Below are 19984 nucleotides of genomic sequence, written 5' to 3' on the forward strand. Positions count from 1 at the left end.
CCCACCAGGACGCAGCGGGGACTGGCTGGCTCAGGGAAGTGGGGAATGGGACAGGAGGCCGTTCCTCTAGAGGGGGCTCCAGGTCTGATCCGGCCCCATGCAGGGGAGACTGGCTGGCTCAGGGAATGGGGCTTGGGGACTTTCCCTTCTAACCCAGCCCCAGGAAGAGCCTGTTCCCAGTCTGGTGGCTGTTTGTTGGCCTTTGAAACAAATCCAGGCTCCAGAAGGGGAAGACGGCCAGTGCTGTGATGGGAGCATTGCTCTGAGCACGGACTATACCCCCTGCCGCTTGCTGGCTGCCTCGGTGAGGCGGCCAGATGCTGGATGGGGCCCAGAGACCAAAAACACCCCAGAGATCCCAGTCACCTGCTTGGAGTAAATCTTCAGCAGCTTGTTGACCAGGGTCCCTTCGTTTTCCCCATCAAACTCCAGCCAGAGAATGTGCTCCTCCTCCTCATCGGGGTACGTGTGGTCCCACGAGAGCTCCTGGAACCGCAGGCCCAGCAAGACATGCTGCCATAGAAAGAGGGATGGAGCATGGGACCTTTCTCTCCCAGGGAGTGCCAGCTACAATCCAGCCCCAGGGCAGGGGCGGGTACTGGCTGGCTGGCTGGCTTGTGGGGTAGGGAATGGGACATGGGGTCTTTCCCTTCTAGGGGGCACTGTCTGTGATCCGGCCCCATAGCAGGGGGACTGACTGGCTCAGCATTATGGAAAACAGAGCATACATGTGGGCAGTATTAGGAGGCACTAGAGTGTGTGGGGAGCAGCATAGGGGGCTCTGGGCGGTACAGGAAGGATCTGGGCAGCACTAGAAGACACTGTAGGGAATAAGGGGATCCAGAGGCAGCCCCCAGCCATGACCCCAAAAGAGCAATATATGTCCCCGTGCACAGCTCTCATGCACCCCCCCGCCACTGGTTCCCCTGAGCAGCGTTACCTTCTCCTTGCTGTCCATGACGTACACACCCTCCAAGCTGATGGCGACCGACACAGCCTTGCGCCCTCCCCGGTGCAGGAAGCCCTGGGCTGGCTTGTCAATCTCCCCATAGAAGAAAGCACAGCTGGAGAGAGAAAGACACATCCGTTGCACCACGGCAGATAGGCCTTGCACGGGGAAGTGCTCGGATTGCACAAGCGCTCACTAACAGAACTGGGAAGGCTTTGGGGTTTGTCCCCCTGGGCACCATATTCCTCCCCCATGTCCCCTGACCCACAGATAGCAAAGATACAGGCGCTATTGCGAGATCTTGTCACACTCCGGCCAGGAAATGGTTCTTGCACAGCTAGGTCACCCCCTGAGGGGCCTGGGCAGACCACGAACAGGGGAGACGGTGGAATTAATGGGACTGCTGGGCTGGGATTACCAAATGCCTCCAGCCCACGCCACTGACAGGTGCAGGAGTTACCAGGTTAGTCAGCAGCCAAGTGCCCAGACTCACCCGTAGTAGGGCAGCTGGTGGCACCTCTGCAGATAGGCCCGGTAGTGCTGGCACAGAGCCTCAGGCTCTTCACAGGCTGCCTCCTCCCGCACTGCTTGGTAGGCCTGGAGCAGCCCCTGCTCGTAGGCTGGCTGCTTGGCCCCCCGCTTCCACAGTGCCGTCAGCAGGCTGTGCCCCCTTCGGCACAGGTGAGCAGGCAGGAAGGCCTCCAGATTCTCCCTGCAGGGACAGCACAGCTCTCAGAACGGGGGGGCAGCAGCCCCCCATGGGGCTAGGACAGCTCCCCCCGCTTCAGCACCCCCCACTCCCGGGCTATGACTCCTCCCTCCCACCTGCAACCCTCTTCACTGAGATTCCACCCTCCCCCATTATGGGAGCCGCCTGATCCAGTTAACCATCCCCCTCCAGGCTATGGCAGCCCCCTTCCTCTCCAGCTCCCCCAGAGATTGTAACTTGTGTGGGACCACCGGTCTGGTGCTTAGCGGGGGCTGGGAGCCAGTACTCCTGGGTGCTATTTCGAGCTCTGCCACCGTCAGGATTCAGAAGCATCACAGCTTACAGAGCATTTACGAGTACATCCCTGGCATCATCTCCTTTCTTGCCGACCCACGTCGGGAGGCTTTCCCCGTTCTGCACACATACAGGCTGGCGGGGGCGCACCAGGAGAGGTGGGTGTTGCACGGCTACAAGCACCACCCCAATGAATAGCACCATTGTTCACACGCAAGCCCAGTTAAGCTGCCCCATGGACAGAGCATTGCGGGGTGGGACAATGAGCTATTATCCTGGCTCAGGATCCCAGCCAAACTCGCATTCTGGGATCAGCATTCCCCCTGCCAGGAGCGTCCAGCTGCAGAGAGAGTGGGGGAAACCCGCCCCATCTTCATTTCCCAGCATGACTCCAAGCATGGGAAAGCACATTCAGCAGTGGGCCTGGGAGCTGCTGCTCCCCAGTTCTATTCCCAGCTCCAGGAAAGGAGTTAGAGGAACAGGGGGCTGGGAGCCAGGATTCCTGGGTTCCATTCCCAGTTCTGGGAGGGAAGTACACAACTAGATTAAGGATGTCAAACATACAGCCTGCAGACCAAGTGTGGCCTGTATGATGTATTTGTCACTTGCATAACATTCAAGTGGTACAAAATCTGAAGCTTCCCAATGTCATCAGCGTGTGACTAATATCACCGCATCTGCGGAGTCTGCCAAGAGCTTGACACAATAGCTCAGAGATGGAGCGGGGGGAATGCCCTGAGTGCAAGCAACACAGTGAGGCCTGCCTGAGTCGGTAGAGAGCCTGAACTAATTGCTTTGGGTGGGGGAGGGAAAACTGCCCTGAATGTAACTGACACACCTGAGTCTCTAATGATACTTTAAGGGGTCCACTCCCCATGACACAAACTATTCTCACTGGCGGTCAAGCTCTCAGAGGACAAGTGTCAGATCATTCCACGGCTGATCATTTTAGCAGATGGAAAGGGAGAGGGGGTGGGGAGCAACTGTCGTAGGGAAGGGAGAGTGGAGAGAAAGAGAAAGGAAGGTGGGAGAATGAAGACCCAAAGTGGGAAAACAACAATCAGACCACAGCTTTGTTCCTGGACCGATACTGAACGCAGGAACAGAAGAGTAGCTGGTGGAGTTGAGTATACAGGCTTTGCAAGCTCTATGGCATTTCTCTGTATAGACGTAACGATAGTTGTTGACTGTTGCATCTGAACATTCCCTGAATTTTCAGGGAATGTTCTAGGCATCAATGGCCAGAACCCAATGGATTTTGGCGGGGGAAATAATGAGGACACATGGAGCCTCTGCCATTTGATTCACACAGCCAGCGTCAAGCACTTGTGCAATTGTGTATAAATCAAACAAGTAGTCGATGGCACTATTAACGCCTCCAGCATAACATCACCCCCGCTTCTCCCTGCTCATCCTCCCAAGAGTAACACGTTGACGCCCCGAATGACTGATTGCCCAGACGAACAGAAAAATGGGGGGATGGGGGGGGAATGGGAGCATGCACACAACCCCTGGCACAGAGAGGAGAATGGGGAACCCTGATATGGGGGTAGAGGGAATGCGTGGCACACAGAACCCCTGGCATGGGGGAGATTGGGGACAGGGTTTGCGGGGAGTCCCTGAGATGGAAGGTGGCACATAGGGAACAGTGGAGGGATGTACAGAGCCCCTGTGCAATGCGCTTGGCCTACGCAAGCTACCAAGCGTACAGCCCCCTAGCAACTGCATAAAGATTGCTCTCCCCTTGCTCCCAGGGCCAGTCCCACACCAAGGCCAGTGGGAGATCTACTGGGCATCCAAGGGGGAGTACATAGGCCTGAGCTTATACCCCGGCCCACAGTTAAAAGCCTGATCCTCCAGATGACCGATACCCCTGCTCTAGACCATGCCTCCCCTTCTTCCCCTGCAATGCCCGCCCCCCCCCCCCCTTACTTCAAGGCACAGGCCGTATGCTGGTCCTGGTCATAGGGACCCAGCTGCAGCCTGCAGACCAGGGCCCCCAGCTGCTCACAATCCTCGACGTCACACGGATAACGTCCCTCCAGGATGTTGAACTTGGCCTCTTCGTAGAGCAGCCGCAGGACGGCCTCGTTTTCGATCTGCGGGCCAAAGGGTGTGATCAAAGCAAAGGCCAGCCAGTGGCTCCAGTTCCACCTCTGGTTCAAGCTGGGCTGCCTAGGAGGTTAATTTCCAGGCCAGAAGGGCTCAGTTGATCCTCTAGTCCCATCTCCCATCTGACACAGGCCATTACATTTCACCCACCTACCCCTGCACTGAGCCCAGTCTCCGATCGATCTCTTCCAGCCTCGATGGGATGGCTTCAAAAGATTGAGACTGCCACTCCCCTTGAGAGTTCGTTGCAGTGGTTAATCACCTGCACTGTTAAAAACCGGTGCCTTATTTCTAGTTGGAACATGTCTGGCTTCAACTTCCACCCATTGGTTCCTCTTCTGCCTTTCTCTGCTAGGTTCAGAGCCCTGTAGCAGAGCCGGCTGGCAAGCAATTCCATTGCATGGAAAATTGTTAAGTTTCAACATTTGTTTTTGTTCTGATGGGAGAATGAAACCTAAACCCTACAAAATTTCTTATGCCCTCCCCCCACCAGGAAGCACTCACCCGGAATGTGGGGGACCCACGTTCAATACCCTGCTCCCAATTTAAATCTGACAGAGCAAGGACTTGAACCTGGGTTTCTCACATCCCAGGAAAGTGCCCTACCGGCCTGCCTCTCTTGGTGGCCCTCCCGGATCTGGAGAAGTTTCCCGTGCTACATGCGTCAAAAGGGGTTTCTGCAGAGTTTTGGTTTCCACAATCTGGCATTTTCCAAACAAAAATCATATTGACGAATTCCCGACCAGTTCTGTCCTTTTGGCACGTGGGCTTTTCTCCCCACGAAGATATCCCGCACTAACCGATCCTCTCTCAATCTGCTTCGTAATAAAATGAACAGACTGAGCTGCTTCGGTGCATGGCACTGGGAACAGAGTTAAATTAAACAGAATTTACAGCATCTCCACAGGAGTTGAAACCAGCTATAACTTAAATCTGTGGTTAACCAATGTGACTTTCCCCTGTAGATGAGGCCTAAGGAACCAGAGCAGGAGGCAGAGGGACTGATTTCACAGTTCGACACAAAGTCCAGAACACCAGGTTGGTCGTAGCAAGATTTTACAAAAGACTAGAGACAGAGTAGATGTTTTTGTAGGAGGAATGGTCTTAGGGCCCGGCATTGGGACGCAGGACACCTGAGTTCTGTTCCTGGCTCTACCACCAACTCGTTTGTGTGACCTTGGGCAAGTCACTTCCCTCTCTATGCTTCCGTTTCCCCATTTGTATAACAGCAAAAATAATCCCCCATCTCTCGGACTGTCTCTCAAAATCTACCCATGCAGTGCCCCACATGATGTGGTCTGGGGGACGGTCTGTGTGGTGCCTGGCACAACAGGGGCCATGATCTGGGCTGCCAGGGAGGGGACACCCGTGCATAGCTACTGCAACAGAAATTGCGAATGACAAGGCTGGGATTTCCCGAGGACCCCATCTCTTGTGGGTTTAGGCTCTTCACTCCCCAGATAATCAGAGGTTAAATAATAAGAAGTTGATGAATATGCAAAAGGCCTTGCCACACAGTCATAGAGGTGAGTGACACCAGCAGAGGAGACTCAGACAGGAACCCACGTGCTCACCTGCAGCTCCCGTCTCTTCGAGAAAAACACATTCCTTCTGAACTGCAGGGAAGGCTCATCTGGGAGACGAAAGAGACTCCAGTAAAGACATGTATGTGGTCCAAAAGAATCTGCTTTACCGTTGCCTCCTGGAAACTGGGAAGCCAGCCAGGCCAGATCTGGGAAGAGAACCCCAGAATCCCAGCTACCAATCCTACTAGACTCCCTCCCTCAACTGGGGATAGACTCCCACTCCCTGCTCTAACCCACTAGATGCCCCCCCTCCCCCAGCTGGGACTAGAACCTATGACTCCTAACTCCCAAACCTTTCACCCACTTGACCACATCCCCCTAGGAGTCCTGGCTCTTTTCACACACACCCAGCTCTAGCCATTGGCGTACACCCCCCTCTGTACAACTAAGCCAGACAGTATGAGCTCAGCAATTGGAGGAGGGCATTCCAAGGTCGAGGCGGGGGTGTCAGCAGGCCAGGAAGGAGTGAGGAAGCTTCACACACGCACCCTGCATGATCTCATCCTCCCGGCAATCAGTGAAACGCAAGAGCAGCTCCTGCCACTGGCGGCACACCTTGTATGGCTGGTGCTTCGGCTTCAGCTGCACCTCTAAGACAGAAAGAGAGAGAGTCTCTAACAGAGCATCAGCTACAGCCCAAAGTTGGTATTAATATTACTGTGGAACCCAGGAGTCCTGGCTCCCAGCCGCCACTGCTCTAACCTACTGCACTCCACTCTCCTCCCAGCCATCAGGACAGAATCACAGTACTATGAATAACGCACACCCCAGAATGGGACCCCAATCTTGGCTGAGACCTCTAGGAACTACTGTCATACTACCAATAACGTACACCCCCTAAAGAGGCCCTGTTGTCACCTGGGTCCTCTAGGCACTACCATCATAGAAATAAAAGACCAGCCCTCCAAGCACCTGCTAAATTCATCACTGCCAGGGTCCAGGGATAGTCAGCATGCAGTGTGGGATGGGAGAACTCAAACACGCCCCCCACCACCTTGTGAATGCTCCCTCTGTCCCCACAGACCTGGGAGAGGGGGCAGAGGAGGGGTAACAGCTGCGCTCCTGACCACTGGAGTCCCAAGCAGGCCATCCGCACAGCAGGTTGGGATGCCACAGGGGGAGACGGTGCTGCTAACCAAGAGCAGCAGACGCACAGGTGGCAACGGAGACTGGCAGATGGAAAACCACACCCCAAAAACTCATTGATCTGAAGCATATCCAACTTCCTGAACTGCTGTTCTTTATAGTGCACCAGTCGGCATAGCTAAGGCTGTGTGTCAGTCAGGCTGTGGGAGGGGGGCTCAGTGCTGGGGCAGGGAGTTGGGGTGCAGTGCTTACCTCAGGGGGGCTCCCCAGAAGCGGCCAGCAGGTCCCAGCAGTGCCTAGGCAGAGGGGCCAGGGGACTCTGTGTGCTGCCCCTGCCTGCAGGCACCGCCCCCACAGCTTCCATTGGCTGCGATTCCTGGCCAATGGGAGCTGCAGACTCAGCGTGGAGACCCCTTGGCCTTCCCTCCCCTTAGGAGCTGCAGGGACATGCCGGCCGCTTCCGCGGAGCTGCGCAGAACCGGGTAAGGAGCCTGCCAGCCACCGAATGCCCCCCAGCACCAGCGCGGGTCCACTCCTGGGCTGTGTGCTGCCACCCCTCCCCCCCAGCGGGGGTCCCGGGCCGTGCACTGCGGCTCTTTCCCCCCCACACCAAGCACCCATGGCCCGCTCCTCCCCCCGTGAATTTTTGTTTACTGCCCGTGACCTGTCCATGACTTTTACTAAAAATACCCGTGACTAAAACTTAGCCTTAGTTACAGCATCTAGGCACCCAGACAGAGACTGAGCCCCAATGACAGATGCAACAGCTTGTACTAATAGTAATGCTGGCTTCCAGGCTCCGTGCTCTAACCCACTAGACCCCACGCCCCTCCCAGAGCTGGGGAAAGAACCCAGGAGCCCTGACTCCCAGTCTCCCTTCACATTGGAGGGCATCAAACCCAGCAATACTGATTGCATCTGCTAGAAAGCCTGAGATGCTAAGTTTTGAAGACAGTCAGACATTGCTGGGACTATTACCGGGAGAGGGTTAATGAAAACCAGCAGGCTGGGGGACGTCTGAGAGGGTAAGCAAGGAACATCTGACAGGTTACAGCAGGGATGTGTTAGGGACGGAAAGCTGATGGGAGATAAGGGAACAGATGTAAGCCAGGAGACAAAAACAACAGCTAAGCTAGCTGGAACAGTGCCATGAAATGATTCATTTTGCCTGGATGCTCCTTGGAAGTTTCCGTTCTGCTCCCAACATGCTCCCAGCTGGGAAGACTCAGGATCAACAGCCCCAGGTTGACCCAATGCCTGCCATTCAACAGTTCCTGATAACACCCCTCTGGCTGGGGGCTCAAGCCCCACAAGGCAGAGCCAATTGAAGGACTTTTACACAGAGTTCCTGGTTGCACTTAAAGCAGATGATTGTCCGGTAAGTGTGCAAGAGAGGGAATGTTACTAGTGTTCATCACAGTAAATCAATGTGACATCACATGCTCAGTGAGGAACTCCTGTATAAACAGTCCCTGCACCCCACTCTAGGGGCAGCCGTACCTCAGAACCCACCGAGGGACCTCTGTATAAACAACAGCCGCATTCCAAAAGCACTTTATTACAAACATAGCAGTTGCTTTAATGACAGTTGAAATGCAGCCACCTCTGGGGTGATGTTTATACAGGGTTCCCTCGCTCACCACAGAGATGCGACCCCCTCTAACAGCTGAGGCTGTTTAGAACAGAAAGCATTTCAGAACCTCTATTTAGGAACACAGGTGGATGGATACAGGAAGTTTCCTCATTCCTTATTTATTTTAACAAACAATGGCTGAGTCACACAACAGCCAACCTATCCAAAATCAAACAGCAACCATTTACTACATCCGAAATAGACAATGCGAAGTGAGAAGCAGATAAATACTTTGTCAGTGGAAAGACAGGGCAGGCTAATGATTTCAGCACAGGACCAGGAGTCAGGACTCCTGGGTTCTATGCCCAGCTCTGGGAGGACAGTAGGTCCAGCAGGTAGAGCACTGGGCCGAGAGTCAGGACTCCTGGGTTCTATCCCTAGCAATGGGAGGGGACTGTGGCTTAGTGATCAGAGCTGGGAACCAGATTTCTGGGTTCCATTCCCTGCTCTGGGAGGGGACTGGGAGTCAGGACCCCTGGGTTCCATTGCCAGCTCCACCAATGGCTCTACACATGACCACAGACCAGTCCCTTCCCCTCTCTGTGCCTAAGTTTCACCTGTAAAAGGGGGTGATGAGCCTTGCAAAGTCTTGGGTAATGCAACAGTACAGGAGGCTGTGCACAGGCCTCCCTGGGTGATAGGAGGGGGTGTAGCATAAGAGATCATGACAATGAACCAAGCACCTTACCAAGCAAGGGAGAGATGAGCCACAGGGAGAAGACTTCCATGGCACACTCAGGAAGCTGCAGGGCGTCCCGGACGATGCGATGTAGCTCATGCACAGTGACAGACATTAGATTGTCCACACTCAGCTGCACCGCAGTGTCATCGATCAGATATACCAGGACATCCAGTGCTAAGAGGAGAGCAGAGGGTCATAGTTTTCCTGTTTCATAAAAGTTTTTGATACCTCAAAACATTTTCCTTCCCAAACTAAGATAAAAAGTCAAAAACATGAAAATTTTCACAAACCAAAGAGTTGAAAAAATTTTCAGTCCAGATCAGTTTTGATGTATTTCAATTTTGATCTTTTTAAATCTATATTTGCTAAAATTTCCAAACACCACATCATTTTGACTCAAATCCCCAGAACTCTCTGGTTCAAAAAAGACAACACAGCCTGTTACTTAACCGCAAAATTCTTTATTTTTCCAAAAGTTTTTCAGCTCAGAGATTTGTCAAAACCAACCCTGTTTCATGAACAGTTTTGGTTTTGACAAAGTTGCATCTTTGGGTGATAAACAGTGCATGGAAAAAGTCCTGACCTGCTGTAGCCATGACACAGCTGACTCAACAGAGGCCCAAGAGCTGGCTTACATCAACCTTTATGTTCAACTCCAGGGCATTTCTCTATCTGTAACATGGTAGCTTTTGAACGCTACATCTGAGTCGCTCCAAAATTTCCAGTAATATTCTTGGCAGATCCCTATAGAACTTGGTGAAAAAAAAGTCACAAAAACGGGAAAGGGAGAAATGGGAGGCCATATACGGCCCCGGCATAGGAGAAAAAGGAAATGGGGTTGCAGGGAGTCCCTGAAATAGAGGGGGATGGGGGCATTGCATACAGGGAGCTGGGGAGAACAGGAGATGTGGAAATGGAGGGACACAAGGAGCCCAGGGTGCATAATAAGTTCAGCCTACACAAGTTACGAAGTGTGAGACACTCTAGTAAATCCAATCCCAAAGTTTGGGACAGAACCCAAGAGTCTTGCCTCTCTGCCCCAACACCCCCCAGTCTAGAGCCCTTCCCAGAGCTGGGAAAAGAACCCAGGAGTCCTAGCTCCCAATCCCTGCCCTGAATCCACCAGACCCCACTCTCCTCTAAGAGACACCACCCGCCTTCCAAATGTCACCTACATCGGGCACACATGGAGGAGATGCTGCTTCGGTGGGAGCGATCTGCCGAGCTCGGGGGGACAGCAGCCCCATCTGCTCTTTCCATCTGCAGACACACAAACATGGGGGGCGGGTTTCAGACCATGATGGGGGGTGTTACCAAGAGAGACACCCCCAGACAGAGGTGGGGTTTTTTTGGAGGGGGGGGGAAGACACACACTGGGCTAAACATCCCAGTGGTGAGAGCAGGCAGCTCCAGGGGCTTCGAGGAGAGCATAGATGGGAGCTAGGCACTGGGGAACCTGGGCTGGTGTGGGGGAGGGGGGTTCCTGGACCCAAGTAGGGGGATAGGGGCCTCCAGCTAGAAGTGTAAGGGCCCACTAGTTGGGTATCTTAGCAGCACTGGGAGACCCTTTGGGGGGGGGGATAGTGGATGAGGGGGGAGGCAGGGAGTCCCCTTGGGGGGAACCCAGGGATATCCCGGGGTCGGGAAAGATCCTTGCGGGGCATGCAGAGCCCCAGGCTGGGAGCCCTCTAGATAGGTGTGTGTGAGGGGGTCCACATGGCCCTCTGAAGAGGGGATGCAGGACCAGAGCGGGAGCTGGATCAAGGAGGAGGGGTGCAGGTCCCCACAGCAGGGGGGGCAGAGGGTCTCGAGTGTGAGAGCGGTGCGGGGGAAGGACATAGGGTCTCTTGGGTTGGAGGGAGTGCGGGACACTGGGAGGGAGGGGCAGAGGGTCCGTGGCGGGGAGGGGTGCAGGGTCCCTGGGGTGGGAGGGGGTGCGGGGCCCCAGAGCGGGAAGCCTGGGGAATCCCTTGTGTGGAGGGCAGCCCAGACCCCTGGAAAGCCCCAGGGGACCTCCTCTCAAGCCCCCTCTTACCTCCATGGCGCCGTCACTCGCCGCCCGCCCGAATCTCTCCCGCTCCCTGCTGGGGTCTGTGCCGCTGGAAGCACCGCGGGCCGCGGAAGCTGGAGGAAGGGATGTCCCGCCCAATCCCCGCCCGCCGCTGGCTGCGTGACGTCACGGAGACTCGCCTCGCCGAGCCCGACGGTTGACGGCGGCGCCCGCACCGGAATTCTAGCGAGCGGCCGGGGAGGTTTATGGCTCCGTGTAAAGGTTGCCCTGGTGCCGGGCAGGTTTATGGTGCCGAGGTTCTAAGCTGGCCCCCCAAGCCCAACACTGAATTTGTAACCCGTCAGAGCCAGCGCTGCCAACGGGGGGAGGGGGCAGGTACACGGGCCGGCGCTGCGGCAGGGGCTGCAGCGGGCGATCCACCGCGCTGGGGGGCAGCCAGATGCACCCAGTCGCCCCGCCGAAGGCGTCCGCTCACGGGGCAAGGATCACACGCAGGCACAGGGGTGAGTACTCCCCGCTTGGCCCGCGGCTCAGCCTCTGTCCCGCCCACGGCCTCTGTTTCCCCTCCCACCCTTCGTTTGTCAGGCTGTGAGCAGTTTGGGACAGGGACGGCCTCTCACCGTGTGGGTGTAGCTCGCCGGGGCCCTGATCTGGGTCAGGGTTTGTGCCGCACCCGAGCGGACGTGGGCCACGAGCTCCGTCAGGGGCTGAGCTGCACCGCCCTGCTCTCACTGCGGGTCTGCATGGCACCTGGCCAAGTGGGGCCCCTGAGTCAGGGTCCATGCAGCGCCTAGCACAGCATGGGCCATACCCTGCTCTCAGTCAAGATTAACGGGGCGTAATGGGGACTCGGATCTCAGTTAGGGCCTTCAGAGCCTACCCTAAACAACGAGTGCATTTAAGTAGGTGTCTGCTTCCCTCTACTGGTAGTTTGACATGACGAAAAAAGAACAGGAGGACTGGTGGCACCTTAGAGACGAACCCATTTATTTGAGCATAAGCTTTCGTGGGCTACAGCTCACTTCATTGGTGTGAGCTGTAGCTCATGAAAGCTGATGCTCAAATAAATGGGTTCGTCTCTAAGGTGCCCCAAGTCCTCCTGTTCTTTTTGCAGATACAGACCAACACGGCTCCTACTCTGAAACCTTTGATACGATGGTTACTGTTCGTTCTTTTTCTGCGCATGTCTATAATCAACTATAATCCGGGTTGCTGTCACTGAGATTTGGTTTCTGGCTGAGCTGTGCCCCCCCCCCCCCAGCCCCGTGGGGTAAATCTGCCCGTGGGGTGCAGAGAGGAGGGTTAGCTGCTAAGGGCTACTGCACCAGGTGTTAGGGCGGTCTATGCATACAGCTCGCTCTTAGGGCCCCAGTGCATACTCCGCGTGCGTGTGCTGCAAACTTGTTCAGGGCCCTGGCTTAGGGGGAGAGGAAAGGTTTGCAAAGGCAGCTGGCTGGTGCTGGGATGGAGGCATGGCCTGGGATTGTGGAAGCTGCTTTCATCCTGGCTAGGAAAAACGGTGCTGGCTCTTTAACCCCACACCATCCTTTGTCAGGGTGGTGGGGGGGGGAGGCAAGCTTTCTGTCTCTGACTGTGGGAGAGGAGGGGGTACAGTGGTTAAAGCAGGGGGGCTGGGAGTCAGGACTCCTGGGTTTCATCCCCAGCTCTGGGAGGGGAGTGATGTCTAGGGTCTCAGAGGTTAAGGGCAGATGGCATCATTAGATCATCTTGTCTGACCTTCTGAATATCCCAGGACATTAAACTTCACCCAGACAGTTGTAGGTTGAGCCCAATGACTTTAGTATTTCCACCCTCAAGAGCTTAAGGCAGAAGTGGGCAAACTACCACCCACCAGCCATTTTAAGCTAGCTCTCAAGCTCCTGCTGGGGAGCAGGGTCTGGGACTTGACCCACTCCAGCTCGGGTGAAGGGTCGGGGGCCACTCCACGCAGCTCCCGGAAGCTGTGGCATGGCCCCCCTCTGGCTCCTACGCACACCAAGGATCCCGCTCCAATGGCCCCCCCCAGCAGTCCAATGGGAGCTGCAGGGGAGGTGCCTGCGGATGGGGCAGTGTGCAGTGTCACCTGGCCACGCCTCTGCATAGGAGCTGGAGAAGGGACATGTCGCTGCTTCTGGGAGCTGCTTGAGGTAAGTACAACCAGGAGCCTGCACTGCTAAGCTTCTCCCCACACCCCAACCCCCTACCCCAGCCCTGATCCCCCTCCTGCCCTCCGAACCCCTCGATCCCAGCCCGGAGCACCCTCCTGCACCCCAAGCCCCTCATCCCCAGCCCCACCTCAGAGCCCACACCCCCAGCCAGAGCCTGCACCCTTCCTGCACCCCAACCCCCGGCCACAGCCCTGATCCCCCTCCCAACCTCTGAATCCCTCGGTCCCAGTCCAGAGCACCTTCCTACACCCCAAACTCCTCATCCCCAGCCCCATCCCAGAGCTCACACCCCCAGCCAGAGCCCTCACCCCCGCCCCAGCCCAGAGCTCCCTCCCAGACCCTGAACTCCTCATTTCTGGCCCCACCCCGGAGCCCTCGCCCCCTTCCACACCCCAACCCCAATTTCATGACCATTCATGGCCCGCCATACAATTTCTATTCCCAGATGTGACCCTCGGGCCAAAAAGTTTGCCCAGCCCTGACTGAAGGGGTTGTGAGCCCCAAGCAGAGAACAGGCAAGAACCAGCGTCTCTGGTGTTATGCGGGGATTGATTAAGTAAGACCTTGATGAGCGCAACAGCTGCCCCATGCCTCATGCTGCAGAGGAAGGCAAAAGGTCCCTGCCACTGTGACCAGGGCAGGAGGGGAATTCCTGCCCATTGTCAAATCAGGTGATCAGATGGACCCTGAACAAGACCCACCCTCCAGCCATCTACAACAGAGAAACCTCAGAGCACAGGCCCCATTACCTGTTATCCCTGCTCCAGCTGTAGGTGATCTCCAATGTGTCAGAGGAAAGCCAAAACACCCCCCCTGTGTTCCTGATTGCAACTGTGCCTCCACGAGTTGGGTGCCTCCATTGTTGTGAGGATCTGGGTCCAAATGCCTCCCAGTAAGTGCCCGAACAGGCCTTGGCAGAATCCAGCCTTTAGAAAGTCCCATCCCAGAACATGCTCAGCACAGGCCACGGTCATTTACTAACCCGTCATAAGCCACTTACGACTGCAGCCATCCTAGAAAGCAGGCGTTGCACTTCTCTCTCGGTCTGGGAGTCTTCCTGAGGTGAGAGTTGTTTTCCAAAACGGCACAGCTTGAATTCAATTCAGCATCTAAGTGTGTGGAGGGCTTTAGAAAATCCAGCCCTGAGAGGGGGCCCCTGGAGCGCTAGTCCCTTTGGTGGAGGACAGGCCCCAGGGGGAGAGCAACCAGACCAGCTGGTGGATCCAACCCTTAACCTCAGTGAGATACTGCACCAGTTGAGTTTCCCCAGTTACCCTAACTCTGCATGGTAACTCCTGCTTAATTTCCTACTTTTCCATTTTCCCGCATGCCCCTGGGCACTGCTGTTGGGAAAAGGGCAATTCATAGCGCTGGGGAGAATCAAGTTAAAGATTGAAGCACCCAGGAGGATGAGTTAGGGATTAAATGGATTAACTTTGACCAGATCTTTCTCCTTACCCAGAACCCTGTACAGTCCCTGCGCTCTACTCACCATGCCCGTGGAGGAGTTTGTGGCTGGCTGGATTTCAGGTAAGAATGAGAAGGATCCAATTCCCACCCTCCTGGGCGCTGCGCAGACACACGTCCCTGCCGCTCAGAGTCAAGACCCTGTCGTGCCAGGGGCTGCACAGACCCCAGATGAGACTGAGGACCCCCTCTCGCCAGGCTAAGTGCTGCACAGACCCTGCCAACTGAGACTAGGGCCCCTATTGTGCCGGGCACTGCACAAACACCTAATGAGACAGTTTTTGCCCCCAAAGAATTTATAATCTAAATTAATAGACAAAGGAAAGATTATTCTGCCCCCTTTATAGAGGGGAAAACTGAGGCAGAGCAGGGAAGTGACTTGCCCAAGATCACCCAGGGAGGCAGTAGCAGAGCAGGGAATGAAACCAGGTTCCCTGAATCCCAGTCTAGCTTCATAATGACAAGGCTGGCTGCCCTCCTCAATTTAAAGAGTGGAATTTAAATGCCAAATTCAGGTTATTTTTGCTGAAAAAGATGTGACAGTTCCCAGTCGCTCATTAACAAGGGAGTTAAAAATAATCAAGCCCTGTCTCGCACTGGGGGTCTGTGTTCTTTTCAACCATTTTAACATTTGCCGGCAGCATTAGGATCTCCAGGAAAAAGAGCCCTGGGTCCTATTCCTAGCCCGTAGAGGGTAGGCCTACTGAGTTACAGCAGCAGGCCTGGGAAGTCAGGACTCCTGGGTTCCATTCTCATTACCGGGACAGTGGCGGGTTCTAATTTCCAACCAACTTGTTTTTTCTTTGGACACAGGAGCTGTGGGTCTGGCCTTGGGGCACCCAGTGGACACAGTGAAGGTGAATATGAAGCTGGTACTGCTGTAGGGGGATAGGGGGTGGGAAGGGACAGGGAAAACTTCTCTCCTATAGATAGGATGAGGAGATATGTCCCTGCTGGGGAACTGGCTAGCTCAGAGCAGTGTCCAGCACCTCAAAGGGCAAGCAATAGCTATTTTAACTCATTTATTTCTTATTATGGTGGGCCTTTGTTTCCACAGACCCTCCCTGCCGGAATTCAGGCCCCCCTATCAGGCCAGGCACTACACAGACCCTCCTCCTCCCATGAGATCAGGTCCCCTCCACCCATCAGGAGAGGCACTGCACAGACCCACAGTGAGAGAATCCCTCCCCACAAGAGTCCACAGTCTGAGTAGACAAGCTGGGAGGGGAAATAGAGGCACAGACAGGGACTTGCCCAACTCAATGGCAGAACCAGGAATAGAACCCAGGAGTCTTGACCCCCAGCACCAACCCCCACAGCTTTAATTCGCGAGACCCCACTCTCCTGCCAAAGCTGTGAGCAGAAGCCAGGCGTCCTAAGTCCCAGGCCACAGTCCCATCTGCTAGAAAATGCTACCTCCAAATGCCTCTGAGGAGGACTTTGGCCTTTGCATAAACTGCTGCTGTTAATATTTCTCTGCAAATTCTTCGCTTAAAGATGGTGTCTCATTCCAGGTGCGGCTGCAGACGCAGTCTGGCTATCGGGGGATCCTGGACTGCGTGATCAAAACATACCGCAATGAAACGGTTTGCGGCAGCATGTTTATTATTTGTATTAGGGCAATGCCAAGAGACCCTGGCCCAAGCTCAGAGGCCCTCCTCGTGCTGGGGGCTGCACATCTGCCCCTGACAGAGATCAGCCCCTCCCCCCCATACCATATGCTACGGGGAGCAGCGTGTGCGTTTACGCATGGGTGTCAGCTTTTGGGGAGGGGTCCCCCAATCACACTCTCACCATGGCTCACACCGAGCCGTGAGCCACATACGCCTAGGGCTGGCATTGATCCCACCATGGCGCCCTTTGCCTTGCAGGTCCTAGGCTTCTTTAAGGGGATGAGTTTCCCACTGCTGAGCGTGGCCCTGGTCAACTCAGTGATGTTTGGGGCCTACAGCAATGCCCTGCTGTACCTGAGTGCCACCCACCACCACGAACACCGTGCCAACTCCCCCAGCTACGCCCATGTCCTCACTGCTGGCAGCTTCTCCGGCCTGATGCAGGTGAGGGACCAGGCAGCTCATGGGGGGAAAGAGAGCAGAACTCCTGGCTTCTAGCCCTACCTCTGGTAGAGGAAGGGAGTTGGGTCCAGTGGTTAGAGCAGGGGGGAGCTGGGAGTCAAGACTTTTGGGTTCTATCCCAGCTCAGGGAAGGGCAGTGGGGTCGAAGTGGGTTAGAGCAAGCAGGGCTGGGAGCTAGGACACTTGGGGTTCTCTATTGCATGTCAGTATTTTCCCTTAAGAAACTAACCAGGGGACTCATTTTTTCCCCCATTCCCTCCCCCGCACCCCAATCTCAGGCCATGGTCCTGGCTCCTGTTGACCTGATCAAAGTTCGGCTGCAGAACCAGACTCACTCCTATGGGCTGAGGAGTCCAGTGGGGGGCCCTGGAGCCCAGTACCGGGGCCCGGTGCACTGTGGTGCCTGCATATTCCGTGAGGAGGGGGTACTGGGCCTGTTCCGGGGCACCTGGGCCCTGGTGCTGCGAGATACACCCACTATGCCCGTCTACTTCCTCACCTACGTCAGCCTGTGCCGGGCTGTGACAGCACCGGGGAGAGAACCGGGTGAGAGGGGAAGTGGACTGGAGGGGGCTATCCATCTTGCCGGGGGAAGAGACTGTAGGGAACTGGGATTCCTGTTGTGTAATGTGAGTACTTTGATGGGCCAAAGACAATTAAGACAGATCTTTGCACACAGTGCTATAATGCAGCCACTGCTTGGGTGGAAACTGACAGGTGTTGAACAACCAACCCCAACCACTGCCCTGGGGACAGCACTGACTGAGCAGTAATGGCCCCTGCCAAGCCCTGCCTCTCCTGTAGTTAAGCCCTAACTCTCTTCCCTTTGCTCCCAGGCCCGATGACAGTTTTCATAGCTGGGGGCTGTGCTGGTGCAGTCTCCTGGGCCTTAGCCACGCCCATGGATGTGATCAAAGCCCGGCTCCAGATGGACGGGGTGAAGGGAGTGTCCTACCACGGGGTCTTGGATTGCATCCGCATCAGCGTTCGGCATGAGGGACCCCAGGTTTTCCTAAAGGGCCTTGCCCTGAACAGCATCCGTGCCTTCCCTGTCAACGCGGTGACCTTCTTGAGCTACGAGAACATCCTGAAACTCATCCGCTAAGCCCCACCCTGCTCCCTGCAGCATCATTCCCCCCCATCACCACACTGGGAGCCAGCACTGACTGCCAGGGGAGAGCACCCCCTACTGAGCCCTTCAGCAGAGTGCCCCCGGCGTTGTGCTGGGGCATGGAGGTCAGCACCGACTGCAAGAGCAAGGCAGGATCACCCCTCCTACAGTCTATCCCCCAAGGTTAGGCTGTGTCCTAGATTCAAATGTCCTGAGTGACGTTGGTTCTCCCCACTTTCCATGCATCTTAGCACCTCGGGGAGAGGAACTGCCTGGCAGTGGTGGGGAGGGTTAGTGACTTGGGAGCTGGGGATGAAAGAGAGGGAATGAGAACTGAGGAGCTCGTCTAGGGGGTAGGGGAAGAGGAGAGAGAGTGAGTGAGTGTGCGCGCGAGAGCGGGAGGAATGGTCATGCTGCTAAAAAACACAGAGTCACCAGTGAGGCCTCCTGGGTTCTATGCCAGATCTAGGACTAGAGTGGGAGTCAGGACTGCTGGGTTCTTTTCCCAGCTCTGGGAGGGGAGTGGGGCCCAGTGGTGCATGTGGGGGAAAGGAGGGGCCATAGGCAGAGCAGTGTGGGGGAAGGAGTTCTAGGAGTAGGAGGATTTCTCCTTACCCAGCTATAGCAGCATTTCCCTAGCAACCAAAATTCTACTTAATACTCAGTCAGCAAACTCTCTGCTGTTGGCCCAGTCTGACAGGCATAGAGACCCTGCCACCGCCACCCTGGAGCAGGCTGCAATGTGCAGGGACCAAGGGAGGCAAGCTAAACCTATTAGACAATAGCCCCAGAGTCAGGAATTGAAGCTAGGAGTCCTGTCACCCCTGCTCTAACCCACCACACCCCACTCCCCTCCTAGAGCTGGCAGAAAACCCCCAGGTGGCCTAACTCCCTGCTCTGTGATTTTTAGCTGTAACCCACTAGACCCCACTCTCTACCAAGCGCTCAGAAGATCCCTAATACAAGCTCTTTGCCACAATACCTGGAGGGCTGGGTCTTTGCCATAGATGTGATGGAACAGTAGAGGCTTCCCAGCTCATTTACTGCCGTGGGGGTGAGGGGGGGGGGGAAAAATCGGAGAGGCAGGTCCCTGTCCTTGCCAGCTCCCTGTGGCCCCTCTGGCTGCTCCCATCCTCCTGGGGTACATCTCAGGAAATGCAAGCCAACAACGTGGCAACGGATTCCTTCGCTGCTGCACAGGAGGGACAATCCTCCCTGAATGGCACAGCTCACTGCACTGCACGGGAGGGAAAGCCAGGCCAGGATTGGACATCCCATTCCTAACTCTGTTGGAGTTTCATGGTTAGAGCCTAAGGTGCAAAGCAGGAAAGGGACATGCCCCAAAGTTCACAGATTTCAGAGTAACAGCCATGTTAGTCTGTATTCACAAAAAGAAAAGGAGTACTTGTGGCACCTTAGAGACTAACCAATTTATTTGAGCATAAGCTTTCGTGAGCTACAGCTCACTTCATCAGATGCATACTGTGGAAAATACAGAAGATGTTCTTGTACATACAAACCATGAAAAAATGGGTGTTTACCACTACAAAAGGTTTTCTCTCCCCCCACCCCACTCTCCTGTTGGTAATAGCTTATCTAAAAAGTGATCTCTCTCCTTACAATGCATATGATAATCAAGGTGGGCCATTTCCAGCACAAACTTCAAAACCAGACTCCAGCGAGAGACTGTTGAATTGGAATTCATTTGCAAATTGGATACAATTAACTCATGCTTGAATAGGGACTGGGAGTGGCTAAGTCATTATGCAAGGTAACCTATTTCCCCTTGTTTTTTCCTACCCCCCACCCCCAGACGTTCTTGTTAAACCCTGGATTTGTGCTGTAAATGGCCCACCTTGATTATCATATGCATTGTAAGGAGAGTGATCCCTTTAGATAAGCTATTACCAGCAGGAGAGTGGGGTGGGGGGAGAGAAAACCTTTTGTAGTGGTAAACACCCATTTTTTCATGGTTTGTATGTATAAGAACATCTTCTGTATTTTCCACAGTATGCATCTGATGAAGTGAGCTGTAGCTCACGAAAGCTTATGCTCAAATAAAAAAGTTCACAGAGCGAGTCTGGAATAGAGCCCAGGAGTT

At 55.0% G+C, this 19984-nt stretch overlaps 2 protein-coding genes across 8 annotated transcripts in view; one reads left to right on the forward strand and one right to left on the reverse strand.

Moving 5' to 3' along the window:
* FRMD8 (FERM domain containing 8) overlaps positions 1–11165 on the reverse strand; it is a 40676-nt gene extending 29511 nt beyond the window's left edge. For 2 of the 4 annotated variants that reach the window (XM_077821301.1, XM_077821300.1), the window contains exons 1-9: positions 11087–11165; positions 10227–10311; positions 9058–9225; positions 6139–6240; positions 5639–5697; positions 3885–4051; positions 1443–1661; positions 941–1064; positions 367–513 (exon numbers count right to left, since the gene is read on the reverse strand). In XM_077821301.1, the coding sequence (XP_077677427.1) occupies positions 367–513; positions 941–1064; positions 1443–1661; positions 3885–4051; positions 5639–5697; positions 6139–6240; positions 9058–9225; positions 10227–10311; positions 11087–11092 (1077 nt within the window). In that variant the 5' untranslated portion in view covers positions 11093–11165. Of the gene's footprint in view, positions 1–366; positions 514–940; positions 1065–1442; positions 1662–3884; positions 4052–5638; positions 5698–6138; positions 6241–9057; positions 9226–10226; positions 10330–11086 lie in introns of those variants that run through there. The other 2 variants (XM_077821302.1, XM_077821299.1) reach the window with 2 other exon arrangements.
* Positions 11166–11271: 106 nt separating this feature from the next.
* Positions 11272–18803, forward strand: SLC25A45 (solute carrier family 25 member 45). Of its 4 annotated transcripts, none has more exons than XM_077822816.1 (7): positions 11272–11565; positions 14693–14760; positions 15511–15554; positions 16212–16283; positions 16569–16754; positions 17051–17318; positions 17609–18803. In XM_077822816.1, the coding sequence occupies exons 2-7, from the start codon at positions 14724–14726 to the stop codon at positions 17875–17877; spliced, it is 876 nt and encodes a 291-aa protein (XP_077678942.1). In that variant the 5' UTR covers positions 11272–11565; positions 14693–14723; the 3' UTR covers positions 17878–18803. The 4 variants fall into 4 exon arrangements, with proteins under 4 accessions (XP_077678942.1, XP_077678945.1, XP_077678944.1 ...); XM_077822817.1 differs by lacking the exon at positions 11272–11565 and adding an exon at positions 13862–14122; XM_077822819.1 differs by lacking the exon at positions 16569–16754.
* Positions 18804–19984: the final 1181 nt, after the last annotated feature.

The sequence above is a fragment of the Eretmochelys imbricata genome, chromosome 7, assembly GCF_965152235.1.
Source record: "Eretmochelys imbricata isolate rEreImb1 chromosome 7, rEreImb1.hap1, whole genome shotgun sequence".
In the NCBI taxonomy this organism is placed as follows: Eukaryota; Metazoa; Chordata; order Testudines; family Cheloniidae; genus Eretmochelys; species Eretmochelys imbricata.

Excerpts from the sequence above, each read along its gene's own strand:
- SLC25A45 (XM_077822816.1), top strand. The coding sequence starts at position 14,724 with ATGCCCGTGGAGGAGTTTGTGGCTGGCTGGATTTCAG. Across the intron at positions 14,761-15,510 it reads TGTGGCTGGCTGGATTTCAG|GAGCTGTGGGTCTGGCCTTG; the intron begins GTAAGAATGAGA and ends CTTTGGACACAG. Across the intron at positions 16,755-17,050 it reads GCTTCTCCGGCCTGATGCAG|GCCATGGTCCTGGCTCCTGT; the intron begins GTGAGGGACCAG and ends CCCCAATCTCAG.